The following is a 15,719-nucleotide window of genomic DNA, read 5'->3' as shown; positions in this document are numbered from 1 at the left end:
TTTTCCCTCCTCCTCCTCTGCGTTTTCCTTTTTGTTCCCCCGTGTCTAAGGGGAGTCCTTGCGAGCGAGAGGGGGGGGCTTATCACAAAAAAAAAGTCCCCCCGTCAAAACAAAAAAAAAAACAACCAAAAACAAAAAAAAAAAGAAGAAAAGAAGCAACACCAAAAAATAAAAGTAAGACAAAGGATGCGACTCTGTGGTGTGCGTCAGAGACCGCCGCCCGGGTCCCCGGCGAGTCCCAGCGACTCCCTCAGCCCAACGGTAAACAAGCTCTAGTGTCGGCTGATAAACTGGAACGTAAACTGTGTGTGTGAGCGTGTGTGTGAGTGTGAGTGTGTGTTGCGCCGCTCGGTGGGACGGAGTTGGATACTCTCGGCACTCTGGAGTCTTTTCTTCGAGCCGGCGCGACGGCGTGGAAAACGGTTCCCGGGAACTCGGGCGGCGCCTGGGGTCACCAGTTGGCTTTGACGGCTTTGACGTCGCTCACCAGGTTCTGGGCGAGGCAGATGCCGAAGATCTACACGGGAACCGCAGGCGCAGGTTCAGGAAATGATATTAAACTGTAAACCTAATTAGGAAGTTAGGGCTGGGCCATGTATCAATATAATATCGAAATCCTGATATGAGACTAGATATCTGGGATCGGAATATCATGATATTGTCTCATATTGTCTTTCAGGGTGCATTACAGTAAAGTAAAGGCAATTTTCCGGACTTTGTAACTGTTCTACCCAATACCGTTTGTAAATATCACCCAGCCCTGATAACAGGAGGCAGAGGGGAGACAGAGGTAAAACTTTTAATCCTTGACAAAAGGGAGACGTGAGAAGTCCTGCAACGTCATGGTTGCTAATCGATGCAAGCATGTTGGGTTTTTTTAACCAGCAGATGGCAGTGGCATCCAAAAATGGCATGCACAGACTTACGCCGACACCGCTTTTGAGAGCTTATTTACATAATAATAACAAGAACATAATCCACCAAGGAAGGGCCGCTCACCTGTAAAAGTGCAATACCAACGAAGACTCCAGCCACTTTGATCAGGTTGTCCTGGAGCCACTTTTCAAACTGTCCCACACAGCCCTTTGTGTGGATGTAACTCTGCTGATCCAGCTCCTTCACACAAAGAAAAGAGGAGAGGGAGAGGAATTACACATTAATTGAAAATAACCATCCTTCGACAAGTATGTTAAACATTAGCCGCTCAGAGAGGGGGCTTTTTCGACTTTGCATGAGGCAAACTAAACATCTGGGCTTTGACCTATGACTAACGTGAGTGAAACGGCAAACTGATGGGAGGGAAGGTCTTCTTCCTGCTGACTCCTCCACCGGGGAGGAAGCCAAGAGGTGTCACCGACAAGTGCGTCACCCCTAGATAACAGATCAGGGGTTTCGACGAATGGGAAAATATGACATTGGCGCGTTTGTTTTTTTCCAGGGGGGAATAACTTCCCTCTCTGGGTACAGAGGCCGTTTGTCTTGTTTCTGACTTCACCGCGTACGAGGTCCATTCAAAGACAGGCAACACGTAAAAGGTGTGTGCAGAGAAAGGCCTTTTGCTACAATGCCCTCATTGTACCTCGATGGGACGATTCCACCGGCGGGGGGGGGGTGATCTTTTGTTCTCCTGCAAAAAACCTTGCAAGTCAACTCTGAACCAATCAGAGCCAAGAGAGATCCACAGGCAGCCAATCAAACCGCAGGAAGCCGTGTGTTGTTATGTTCCCTGAAGCTATTTTAGCCAAGCCTTTCTTGTTTGTCTATCCTGCTCTTCCTCTTTCCCCACTGCGCCCCCAAACGCTCCATAAACAATATGCGCCGCGGCCGATTGTGCCTCCCTGACAGTTTTAGTGCAGGTCAGTGGCTCCCGCTCCTGAGGAAGTGCACATATAGCAAAGAGACACGCACGCAGGCGGTGGCAGGTGGTGTTGCAGAGCGCCTAGCAACAGCACCCTTCCTGCCTGCACTGCGCCTGTAACCGCCACACCCACACACTGAGGGGGAGGCGAGCGAAGCTGGCAGAACCCAGAGAGTCGGCAATTACAGAGTGCAGTACGGCTTCTCTCCAGGCTATAACTGGAGCCTAATTATCCCTGTTAGTAGAACAATCTGTTATTAAGGCAGGGATCCTGTGTGCTGGTTAACCCTTTAGGATCCCGAGGTCCGCCGGTTCCGGCTCACTTTCCATGTACACATTAACGTTACACGGAAACTGGTTTGAAATGACATAATAAAAAAGGAATTTAACATTTTCTCGGCAGTTCAGTGGGCAAGTATGTCTAATGGAGACAAGTAGGCACATTTTGCCCCCAGTTTTATATGAAAGATTCTATTATACATATTTAAATATACCTATGCAGTGCCCCCCACTCTCCTCTCTCTCCTAACAACTGATTTCCAGTACTTGGATTATTCTGGGTGGTATTGTTTCACCATTGATATGTACATAAAGCACAATTAAAAGCCACCAATCTTGGAAACAAAACAAATGAAAACGTAGGGCGGGTGTCCTTTAAAAGTGGTAATGTGTAAGAACATTTTGTCCAAAAAAAAAAAAAAAAAAAAACTCCCATATTAAAGTAAGTGGATCAGAATGAAAAAAACATGGTCAACTTGGAAGCTGAAAGAGAAACACTTAAGTAGTTTCAAAATGGAACTCTTGGACGGGTGGTGAAATTCACCCAAGACAGAGAATTTTACGGATTTCCACTTTAACATGAAATGACGGTTTGGTTGGGGGCGCAGACACATCATGGGCGGATCTTCCACAGTGAAACGAGGCAGAAAAGGACAGGAGATTAAGTCAGTACTTGATGTTTCTGGATAAAGGGAAAGGGAATGAGAAGGAAAAGATACCCACCACTTTGAGTCGAACATCGTATCCACACTGCGTGTTGATGACATCTTCCTGTAGAGAGCACGAGGATATTTAAATGAGAAGGAGAATCTAATCTGACCAGCGAATGACAAGACCCATGGTGAGCAATCACATTCATGTATTAACTAGATTATCGGCCCTTTCAGGATTATTCAGCAGTTCTTTGTAATTATTGCAGGACAAAAGTATTATATTTGTGGCAACCTTCGCTAAAAATGTGATAAAATATGCATTTTCTTGTTATTTTAGGGATAAATTAATAATGTTAGTGAGTTAATTGCAATTCATTGCAATAACGCATTTCCTCCGTAGGCCTAACAGTTATTTACCATTCATTTAGTTGAGTCATATCTCGAATTGATGATCAAATAAAGAATGAATGAATAAATTATTGTTTTTGTGAATTGCCTAAAAACAACTGTTATCAACTGCAAAAGACATTGCCTCTGGATTGGGCCGTCTTATTCAAATATATGTTCAAAATATGTGCAGGGGTTGGAGCAAACACAAGCGAATGCATGCACTGTGAGATTGGTTGAACATCCCAGAATCCTGGAGGCTCGTCGCTCCAGGTGGGGGGGGGGGGGAATTCTTTCTTAATGGCTCATTCCCTTGCACCTTTTTCCTCTTTCTTTTTTTTACATACATAGGCGTTACGAGTGTTAAACTTTCCACTGCTAAAACTGGCTCATTATGCTTTTTGCGTCCTCAATGTTTAATTTCTTACAGACTGCTGATATGCACATATATGAGCTCAGGGAATCTGCAGATATCAACAACGGTAATATAAGACATTTTTATTACAACTTGATTTAAGATTTTGTGACAATCTAATCATAATCTGGTGCTAAATTTGTTTTGCTGAAGCAAACGAATAAAATTCTAGGGTTTGTACATTTCTGCCCATTTTTGTCACTGTCAGCTTCCATTTTATAAGTATGCTAACTTATTTTCATAACAAGAAATGTAATCCCTCTACAAGTCATATTTTCCCGACATATTCACACCATTTCAAGTCTTATTTGAGCTTAAGTGATCTTGTGTTACCCGTGTTGGTCCGCAGAGGGAGTGTCTTAAGTCCTTACCGCGGGTTCCTTGAGGCAGCAGGAGAAGGGCACTCCGCAGCGCTCCCTGCTGGGGTTCAGCTTGGTGCAGTTGAAGTAGATGTTCATGTTCCAGTCGTTGGGTCCGTGAGCTCCGCAGCACGACCACTGTGGCGAGGAGAACGTGCGGCGAGTTACAATTGGACAATGTGGCTGAAAGGAAACAGGGCTTTCTCTGGTCAGCCTGAATGGGGGGGGGGGGGGGGGGGGACTTAGCGCGGCCACCGGCTCAGACAGATTGTGCGACAACAGAGGATAAAACAGCCGCCACGTAACGACGCAGCACTGAGATCACACACACACACACACACACACACACACACACACACACACACACACACACACACACACACACACACACACACACACACACACACACACACACACACACACACACACACACACACACACACACACCATTTATCTAGATCCCTCCAGTCATACAATTTAGACAGATAATCGTTTTAATCAATTACCACCACCGAGAGCGAAATTTATTTCTATCTCGACTGATGGCTAGTGTCAACTCACATAAATCAATGAAATCCAGACATTTACAGGTGGACGGTGACTAATTTAATTTCGTTGAATAGACTAGACGCATGAAAAATAGTGGCACCAGAAGCTGCAGTTCAATGCTGAAGGCCAGTGTTTCCCTGTGGATATTGTAGCATGACCCATCATGGCATGCTTACTGTACAATGAGCTGAAATAATCCTCCCCTTACAATAACAAATATAGCTGCAGGCAGAACTACACGGGGTCCATTATCGACACCAATTACAAATGTTCTAGTTCCCATAGAATGCAGCATCAGTTTGTGCTGTCCCTCCTCTTAATGTCAGCATAACGTCTAAAACAAGTTACATTTTCAGAGTTTCCAATGAACGCAGCATCGACTCGATGTAATTTAGATAAGATACTTTATTAATTCCCAAAGGCAAATTCCAGTGTTGCAGCAGCAATAACATGCATGACAGAACACACATCATTTGCAATTATGCGGTGAGTCCTGGTGACACGCAGAATGACCCATACAAGAATAAACTTGTTGCTTTTTATGACTGCATCCTAAAAATGAGAAGGCGTCTGTCTACACCTGTAGTCCACAGAGTCCTGCCTCACTGTGTCACTGTGGAAGGAAATGACTCCGTGCGGAAGTTCCCAACAACACGCTTCCATTCAAACAAGATTAAACACGGCATGTCCCTCTGAGACATTTAATCAACTTTTGAAACTTTTGGGACTAAAATAAAATGGGACACGATTGGGACCCGCTGCTCTGGAGCTGCAAGCGAATTCCATGTGTGAGGACACAAACACGGAAAATATGTTGGACTCCTTCAGTTTATGCGTTAGGGACTGGTTCAAATTCCGCAAGAGGTACACGGGACAGAGTTGGATGAAACGGAATGCGTTTATATTTACAGAAAGGGCAAAAGAATAAAATATCAAACAAAATGCGCCGCCAACGTCGAACGTCGCGCGCGCGCGCGCGCGCACACACACACACAGACACACACACACACACACACACACACACACACACACACACACACACACACACCTTATCAATAAAAATGCCCTTTTTTATTACGAACATCTCTTCAGACACTCGCTTCCACTAGCGCCAGGCAAACGCCAAACTTCCCTCTCTCCTTCCTTCCACATAACATTCCCCGCTAGAGACCTGGGCCAATTGCCCACTATCCAGGACGCCTCCCCTCCAATCAGATGAATACCAAATGATATCGGAACCGTACCGTTACCGTGGCCCAACAAACGTGACACATAGGGAACAGTGGGCCCACTGTACCATTGCATCCCTGGTTAGAATACATAAATCAATTGTAATGGGTGACCCCTACGAAACAAAAGCTATTAAAGGGGATGGTAACTGCTTCTATAGGGCACCATAATTTGCGATCAGTGAAAATGAAAACAATCACAGAAAAATCGGACTTGCTGTTGTTAAACACATGAAAGAAATTGAGGCATCTACTCGTACTCTCAGACATGAGCACTCTTCTGTTGAAAGTCATTTTCAAGTATCACGAATGAAATATGTTGGAATTTGGGCTATTGAGGTGGAAATACAGTCCCTGCTCGGAGTTCATAAACTGCTTGCATTTTTGGGAGTTTTTTTTTTTTTTTTACCCTGTTACACTGTAATCCTATAATTAGAACATCTTGGCAGTTGTAGGGGGAGTGCACAACTCAACTTAAGTTTGGCTCAATGGCATAAACAAAAACACATAAATAAAAGGAGAACATCAAGCCGGTGCCTCTACCCGCGCCGCCATCTTGATCAGGTTGGCAATAGTGAATGACGAATCGCGAGTAATCCAATCAGTATTCTGCAGTGATTTCACGTGACCAGTGACGCAATGACGCAGGGATGATTGTCTGTGACCAATCACTAGTCTGCAGTGCTATCACGTGATCGTTTCGGAAATGAGAAAAACACAGGTTTTTATTAACGTCTCAAACAAAAACGGACTGATGTGGATAAAATTAGGACGACGGCGTGTCTTAACTGCCCCAAATACAAAGACCAATTTTTCGTGGTCGTGGGTTCAATGATTTCTGAGTGCCAGACACTTTGATGGCCATTTTGTTCTGAACAAAAACAATAGGGCTCCCGCCTGTTCGGGACTGGACTTCCAATAAAACAGAAGCTTAATTCTACTGGAGGTATATTCTATGAAATTAAAGCGACTAAGTGTGATGTCACACTCTGGGAAAAAATCTCATAATATCTCTTTCTCCATCCTCTATCTCTATGTCTCCCAATCATATTTGACTTTGACTTTTTGAATCTGGAGCAGACTCACGTATTCCTGTGCAAAGTCGATGAGGTTCTGCAGGTCAATGTCGTCACGGTACGCCTTGACGTTGTTGTTGATGAAGAAGTTGAGCTGGTCTTTGATCCAGTCTTTAAAGACGAAGGCCAGGATCCCCGCGGTCAGCTCCAGGAAGAAGATCAGACCGAGGAAGACGGAGAACTGGAGGCGCGCAAGCAGACACACCCACATGTACACAGACGCAGATTTTTAAGCAACAGGTCTGTTGATTTCATCACAGAGCAGGGAAAAATATATATTTCAATGAAGAATCAGAATGAACCGTACATGTGATTAGGGCTGAGCAATACTGACAAAATGAAATATCACAATCATTTTTTTGGTGAATGTTAATCATTTGACATCTGGGGCGCTTTCATAACAGACATTTGAAAAACAATCATTAGTAATGTGGATATTATAACCAAGCAAGAACAGCTACAAAGTCTATGGAGGAGTAGTCTATGGAGTTTTGAAACTGTAATGTCAAAATAAGTGATATAAAGTATTATTTATGTAAAATAATTATATTGATATATATCGCCCAGTCCTACCTGTGATCATGTCGACCTTTTAAAAGCAACAGAGGAAAAACTGTGACCTATTGATTGTATTACGTCTAACTGTAGATCCTGGCACCATTATGTCATCCTTTTACAGTAAGCGCAGCAGAGAAAACAGCGCTAACGATAAATGCGTGGCGTCATAAAGAACCTCCCAACCCAACAGCACATCAGCCGCCGTGTCTCCTCAACAGCCCAACCTGCTGCTGCTAATGGACCTGGAAGGACTTAACAAGCACTCAGAGACCAGGCTACTTTGTCCGAGTCAGTCACACGTTATAATGCGGCCCTACATTCCCCTTCCCCAAGCTGCTCCTCTCGGCTTCGGGGGTTTGGACGCCAGACACTGAGTCAAACGGACAACGTGCTGATGGGGGGAAAAGTAAAATATCGCTTGACGCAGGAAGGACAAGCCGTTTTATTTCCGATGGATCTTTCCACTGAGAGACAGGCAACACACAATTGCCCCCGCACACAAAGCTGGAGTGAACCCAAGTGAGACCTGCTACAGAGATGGCCTCCGCTCGGATGGAAAGTGTGAAATCTGGAGGCTTGAACCGCGCGGTGCAAGTGTGAATTGGCCGAATGAGCGCGGGGCCGGACGCCGACTCCACTTACAAACTTGAGCAAGAAGGTGTTCTCTCTCAGGGCTCCGATGCAGCCGGCGAAGCCCAGCACAAACATGACAGCGCCCACCACCATGAAGAGCCACACGGGGTCTAAGCCGCCCAGGTCGGTGATGGACGACAGGTTGGACAGCACCCCCTGGAGGGCAGGAGAGAAAGGCGGTCACTATCACGTGGGTGATTGATTGTATTCAATTATATTATATGATTTTATGAAATTCTGGAAGAAAACCCATATTTTGGAACATAAAACTTGAGTTAGACAGCTCATTTGCCTCAACCCAAATGATGGAAACATTCTGTTTATTGGGTATTTCTATTGGCTCAAAACTCCCACTCAATTTGCATGATTGGAGAATGTAGCGGTTTTTCAAAAACATCACAATCTGGTCAAATAATTGCGAGCAGGTTTATGATTATGTAATAACTTTGTTGTTTCGAGCCATGTGGCTTAAAAAAGCATTGAGACTTAGCAAGCCGGGAACACTTAATCCCGCCCAAAGGAAAGAAGAATAGTTTTGCAAATGTTCAGAACCCCAGACAACAGTCCGTCCTCTCTCGCAGCCGGGCCTGAGGCTGCTCAGGCGACTTCCTGTGAGCCTCTTGGCTCTGGCCCCTACATCCTGTTTGCTGCTCAGATGTTGCGCAAATCAAAATCAGGACAGGGCTCATGGCTACGGAACATGTAACATATTTCTGAAATATTGTGAAAGTCCTGCTGTGGTTTGACTGCGGGACCACTCCCAGATAACACTGGCAATATTTAGAATTGTACTGTCTGAAATTAATCACATGGAAAGAACAGTGGAGGAACTGTTTTGGCTTGACGCTAATCATCCCAGTCACCAAGCATTGTGGTGACTTCCAGATCTTTCCAATCCCATAATTCATTGTTAGGCCCAATTGCGGTGCTTAACCAAGGGATCCCTGCGTAGGGCGGGCCTATTAACACGCACAGTTCATGACCAGACATTACTAATCATTACATGCTTTCGCTAAACCTGCTGGTACAATTTTTGGAGGTCTGGTTGAATTGAATTAAATTATCAGTTCACTCAGCTGGAAGCCAATGTTAATGCTGCAATTGTTTCACACCTGAGTGGGCGTTTGCAGAATCTAACCATTAGGTAGAGTACTGCAAAACAACTCAACGTGACAAATATGCTGCTACTAGTCACAAACCGATCGCTTAAACTAAAATAGATTCTGTTGCAGAGCCCAAGACAGTGATGTCGGGTTGTGGTTTGAAATGAAATGAATAGATAAAATTGGCCATATGGTGTCTCATTGCCTTAATCAGAACAGTTTATTGAGCTTGATGCCACTTGACACCCAATTTGAAGCTCCTGTTCATCTTAGCCCATTTAAAAAACAATTTGTGTGCAAGCCAAAGCTACACTATCAATTTGGTTCATAATTACATATTGCTCTGGAGCTGCAGAAAAATATGATATTCCGGAAAGGCCCCAGACACGCAATTTAGAGCCATTATAAGGTATTTGAGGTGTTTGCTCTTGTGCATGTGCTACTCCTTTTCTCCACAGTAATTACGCTTCACAATAAGTCTCCCACTTGTAAATTAATCTTTCGCAGGTTAAGGCAACAGCAAGATAAATAAAGAGAGAAGGTTTGTATGTGAGGTATGTTATTGAAGCAATCATATTGAACTTTGTGTGTATGAACTCACCTTCTCCGCCCATGCCCACAGGCCTATGCCAAGGAATGCTGCGCCGAGTAACTACAACAGAAATAAAACAGAAGGCAGCGAGTTAGCTGGAAACCAAGGACAGCAATTAGCCAGACACTCCATTCACCACAGCGATATTGTATTTTAGAATATCTAGTTTGACTTTTTTTTTTATACAGGGATGGGACCATACTGTGCAAGATAAATGTGTGCGTATTATAAATATACTACTTTAGAGCCAAACTGTGTTTTGACACCAGGACTGCATAGAAAAAGACCAATACTCAAAATTCAACTATTGTTTCTATTTCTAAACCGATGTAATATCAATACTTTGTTTGGAATGAAAGGTTTTTCCACTTAAATCAAATACCAGCATACATCACAAATTAATTGTGAATATAACATCTCTGTGTTAGACTGAATTTGTTCCATGAATAATGTTGTCATGCACATCAGATGTTTTACTGAAAAGTTGGTAGCAATTTTCATTACATATAAAATGTCAATATACTGATATTTAATGGTATCCTGACCCATCTCATCAATATCGCAGTGAATCGATATTGAATCGAATCGCAATCCTCTGTATTGAAATGGAATCAAAGAGTGAGATCCTAACCAATAACCAGTAAAAGGACGGTGTCGTATCTCCAATCGGCAGCCGACCCTGGAGGCCACAAGACTTTGATAAGAGCAGAGCTTGTGGGCGCTAGGCTCAAGTACTGATACAGAGCAGCTTTAGAGACCCCCTCGGATAAAAGGTCGCCCTGCAGGACTATGGTGTTTTGGAGTTGGCCTTTCAAGCTTTAGCACAGCAGAGAAGCCCCAAAAGTCTTCCTACCTGCTTCATGCACCTTCAGCATAGGAATCACACAATATGAACTAAAGTCAGCTTTCAACATTTTACCCATCGGAAAGGACACCATCTAACCTGCTATATTTCAGCTGCTGCATGTACATCATGCTTTTAAAAGTAGTAAGCACTAACTTAAACACTGTGAATTGCCAATGTATACACAGTTTAAAAACTGGTGACAAATTACCATGCCAATGAGATTGCAGGAGGCAACACCCCTAAAGTGAGACAAATTGTAAGAGCAGAGCCTGATTCATTATCAGGCAAACCCATATTGTTGGTGAGCAGATTGAATCAGGGATGGCATGGAGACCCAAGGCACAGACAACATCAGAGAAACAATACTATATTGTAGGCAAGACCACGAGGCCCTGAGTTGACCGCAATGGCATTTTAAATGAGCCCCGATGTCGATCCAGCCCGTGTGACGTAATCGGCTGTGGTGAAGGGTGCGGTGGCCTGGCAGGAAGGTGACGGGCCGGGCAGACATCAGGTAGTGAAGAGCATTAATCCATATCAGCCCCTTGACTCTAAATAATACCCCACGGATTACAGCAAAAACCGCAAGTGAGAGAGACAGCACAAGGGCTAGGAATGAATTGTTGAATGAATCAAAGAAGGAAAGGCTTCCTGCCCTGCTACATGCTGTTTTCCTGTTCTTCCTCATTATCAATGATTTCCCCGTGGCGCCCTCAGCGTGGAATTGCAAGCACCGAGAGGCAAATTCGAGTGGCACAGTCGGGGGAGAAGACGCTTCATTTCCCTGTACTCATGTGTTATTAAACTTTATTACAGCTCACTCGAGGAAATAATTTTCTGATAATGTCTGTTCTTCGCAGCAGAACAGAAGGTGACCAGTACCCGAGTACGTGCCGTTAGAAGTTTTATTAATTCATTCCAAATGTACTTTGACACAAATTCTCACATACACCAATCAAAGACACAGATGGGGATTGCAGAAGAGCTGCAGTCTGCTCCTCAGTTCCACCTCAGACTGACGTGGCTTCCCAAAATCGTTCCTCTGTTTCCTTTTTCGATTCTAAAGGAGGAAGAATTAATTTCCCCTTTTGCTCAATCCTACAGCCATACAAAACCTATTCATTCATTTCACTGAACATTTCTCCCATTTTAATTGTACAATGCAGTCATTGTGTTCCCGGCACTTCCCTATTATCTTTCACGACTCAATAAACCACAAGACGCAAAGGGAATTTGATGCTCTTCTCCCACCTCTATTTAAAATCAGCAGATAGGGAGGCTAGAGAATTTTGCATGTTTTCTGCTTCAAGTGCTCATGCTGTTTTGTGTGTGTGTGTGTGTGTGTGTGTCCCACATTTAGACAGAGTGATTATCAACACATGAGAAGATGCCCCTCTAGGCCAGCTCATCCAGTTAACCTCAGCTAACTAGCAAACAAATCCAGCCCCACACTGCACACGCGAGCCAAAACACACCACACACACACACACACAATATGCGCGCACACACACAATAGGTTTACGGGAGTGTGACTTCCCTCTCCACAATTACCTAAAATGCTGAACTGCCAGTGTATTCATTACATTGTACTTTGTACAGCGTGTGGTGTAGGTCTATACGAAGCCTCGGCAGCGCAACGGACACGGATCATGTTCGACTCCATTACAACAGATGAAATTCTCTGCATCCCACATTATTCCATCTCCATACTTCTCAGTGGCATAATCAATGTGTCAAACTGGCTGAGCCACTTCACAGTTTACCAGTGGGAGAAGAGCCCGCTTGAGTTGCATTCGAGAAAAAAAACACACTACAATAGTGAATGGTAGGGCTGGAGCTGGCTAATAATATACGGTCTGCATCCAAGCCACTCAGCAACTCTGTTACAGCTTAACAGGCTCTTAATTACAGCGCGCACAGCTCCCAAACATCTCGGCAACTTGGCGAGAAAATGTGATTAATTAAGCGAATGTGAGGAATGTGCCTATTCTCAGAACAAGCCAAGGTGTGTTGTTCTTGGGTGAGAATGACGAGTGGCCCGACAACAAGCGTGTGCTGCGAGAATTTGAACAGACGAGCTGACATTCCTGTTCTATTGGTAAACTGTAAAAAGGCCGGGAGTGAATTTTGGGAGCGTTTTTAAGTCTGACAGGAGACATAAACAGATTATTTGATGGAGGGAAAAAAACACAAATGTGCTCCCATTTGGAAAGTCTACTCGTTTGTCTGTCACATCCGATCTTGTCGATCGGGTTTTACAACACGCAAACATGTTGAGTGATTATTAACACAAACAGCATGCAAGCCCCAACTTGTTACAAGGACTCCAAACCACAGGCCTCCTGCTTTGAGGTGTGCAGCGGTTCCCGAAAAAGGAAGAGAGACAAATCTGACGCCCTCTGAGTCAATATTTTAAAGTTCCTCTTTAAAGTGGTGAAATTGTACTTGAGTCAAGAAGGGCGGATTGTGGAGTACTTCAGTGTTTCTCAACATGAAGGGTTTCCAGCAAAAGGATAACAAGTTGAACTTAGGGTTGGGCGATATGTCAAAATATTCCAACCGTCAGCCACAACTGGCGTCTGTCGATATATTCGCTGTGGATGGGGGGGGGGGGGGGGGGGCATCCCAATGCGCCTCTGTCTCCCTCTCCCTCTGCAATCCTATACGGGATATTTTAGTTTTAAACGCGGTGCAACCGGCGAGCCTAAGGATGTAAAAGAAGTAATTATCCTTAAGAAAGCCCGCCTCGGTCTGTATCTCTGCTCCCCGGAGGAGGAGGAGGAGGCGGCGGCGGCGGCGGCGGCGGCTCCCCTGGGACGGTCCCCCACCCCACCCTGGTAACAGGTGTGTGTGTTTGAGTGCGCTCTGCACCGCTGGGTTGTTCCTCCAACATCTGAACCGAACTGAACCGAACAGAACCAAAGAAAGAGAGACAGCCCCTTCAGAATGACCCTGAAATGGGATTCACGGTGATTTATTCCTTCTTTTTGCGGGTTTCTCCAGATGGGAAGAAAAGCAAGAAGGGAAGACGTGCGCAGTTAAAGCAGCGACGCGTAATACCAATTCCTATTCGTGCAGCCTTTGAATTGTGCTTTACAGGTCATTAAATTATCAGAATAAAAGGACAAAAATTGCCCACCAATCACCGGTTGCCGATATATTCGTCAATCGGCCAAGCCTAGTTGAACTTCACCAGTATTTCATTTGCATGACATTAGCACCATTAGAGAATATGCAATAACGACTGTTTTGATCATAGTTTCACTGTTATCACCCCAACTATAGTGTAGACAGGTATGGGAGATTGGACTTAATCATATCTAATAATAATCTCCGATCTCCAAATAATCTTCTGAGATTTGTGTCACAGAGAGAAAATCTACTCAAATGGGCTGGCCTAATGCGGGTCCAAATTGACGGTCATTGAGATGAAAAAGGTTGAGAATCACTGCACAATGAAAGCAATTAGCTAATGGATCGTAAAGGTTTATTCGCCTGTAATGCTAAAGCTACTGGAAATTCTAAAGGGCAAAGATATGTATTTTTATGTATGTATGATATATGATATTGTCAAACTGTTATATTGACTTACAACTTACAATAGTTTAATCATTCATTATACATTATTATATATTATACATACATCCGTCAACAAGATTTGTTATGTTTGAGATTTACAAAAGTCAGCCATCAGCTCCTGGCCTTTCTTGTTCACCAGACACCACAAATCCTTGACTCTTAGCCGTGACTCCTACTCAGGGCGGAGGGGGCGGGCTCGGACCGAATACCCTGCTGTGTCTGGGAGACGAACATAAAGCAAGGAAGGAAGGAAATTGAAGGAATTCAATGTCGCCGGTGCCGTCATGCAGAGCAAATGAAAGACCGTCTCGCTAGACTTTTCCACCCGGCGCCGCGCGGTGTCTCAGACACGGGTTGAAGAAACTGAACTGATTTTGTGCCGTTTGAGGCTGGGTTTTTGGAAGTGAGAAAATCTGAGTCATCAAGGTGTGATAGCGCTCCACGCATTAAGGAGGGTGTCGAGCTGTGCACCGTGAGTAGGTGTTAGAGAAGGAGGCGAAAAAGGGAGGAGAAGCAGAGCCAAGAACATGTGGATCCCATCTGCCCGATGAGCAGAGTGAGAAGAGACCCCGCCCCCTGACCCACCCCACCCCACCCCCCGAGTTCTCACCATCAATCTGCATCGTGTGTGTGTGTGTGTACGCCCGAGAAACAATGGCATCATGCAGAGCCTCGGCACAATAACCACGGAGGGCATGAATGGGAGGCTTGAAAGGAGGAGGTTGGGTGGCATTCAGGCTTTCCTTCAGACAGCGTGTGGGAAGAAGGTCCGGGGCGCACAGACGCCCCATTTCTTCACCCACGGAGATTATGCACCAGCGGCGCAGGGGAGGCGGGGCAGGGTGGAGCTGGTGACACACCGAGGCTAACTTTCCAGACATGGGGACGGAGGCGGGGTCCCGGGGTTGAGCGATCGGGGCTGCTTAGCATTCCCCGCAAGCGGCGCACGGGTGATCTCGACGCGGCCTTTCAAGAGATGTCAACAACTCTGTTGAGAGGGGAAAACTGCCCGACGCCCCCGGTGACGTGACGAGAGACGGCGATCAAATCCCCCTCACGTTAAGTCAACCGACGAGACACTTTGACAGATGAGAAACAAACCCCAGGATGGCCCTTTCTAGTACAAACACATCAGCGCCTGATACAAGACGCTCAAAGGCTGATGAATGAATTGGGAACGAAAAGAAAAACTGTAGCTGTCTCTTTAGTTGTGTTCAGTTTTCCCCCTGACTTAACAATTGACAAGAGGGAGAGAAGAGTTGTGAAAATTCTGTTAAATATAAATATATAATTCAAGCGATTGCATACAACACAAATTATATAAACATATTTCAAATGTAAATACAAAAACATTAAAAAAAAAACAATATATGTCATGAGTAATAGTACAATATTGACTACTATATTAAAAAACTTTATAGGGCTGATCCGTTTCATTGGTGAAGTTATGGAGTTCCCATCATCCGCACGAGAATAAAATAATAATAAACTTATCAAGGGAGAAACAAAACTCACCCAAAAGATGATGTTGAAGCCGAATAAGAAGTACTTGACGCAGCAGCTCACCTCGGCTCCTTTAAGGTGATGGTGTTTCCTACTCAT

The 15,719-nt window shown here is 44.7% G+C and overlaps 1 protein-coding gene across 1 annotated transcript; it reads right to left on the bottom strand.

Annotated features, from left to right (window-relative positions):
• Positions 1 to 451: 451 nt before the first annotated feature.
• tspan17 (tetraspanin 17) lies at positions 452 to 15,719 on the bottom strand (the record flags this gene model as incomplete). The annotated part of the gene is made up of 8 exons (XM_080007716.1): positions 452 to 517; positions 1,000 to 1,116; positions 2,861 to 2,908; positions 3,964 to 4,089; positions 6,816 to 6,986; positions 8,006 to 8,152; positions 9,701 to 9,751; positions 15,633 to 15,719. 8 exons carry the CDS (start codon positions 15,717 to 15,719, stop codon positions 452 to 454), a joined length of 813 nt encoding a protein of 270 aa, XP_079863842.1.

This window comes from Zeus faber, assembly GCF_960531495.2.
Source record: "Zeus faber genome assembly, chromosome: 10".
NCBI classification, from domain to species: domain Eukaryota; kingdom Metazoa; phylum Chordata; class Actinopteri; order Zeiformes; family Zeidae; genus Zeus; species Zeus faber.
This window is presented reverse-complemented; position numbering and strand designations above follow the sequence as displayed.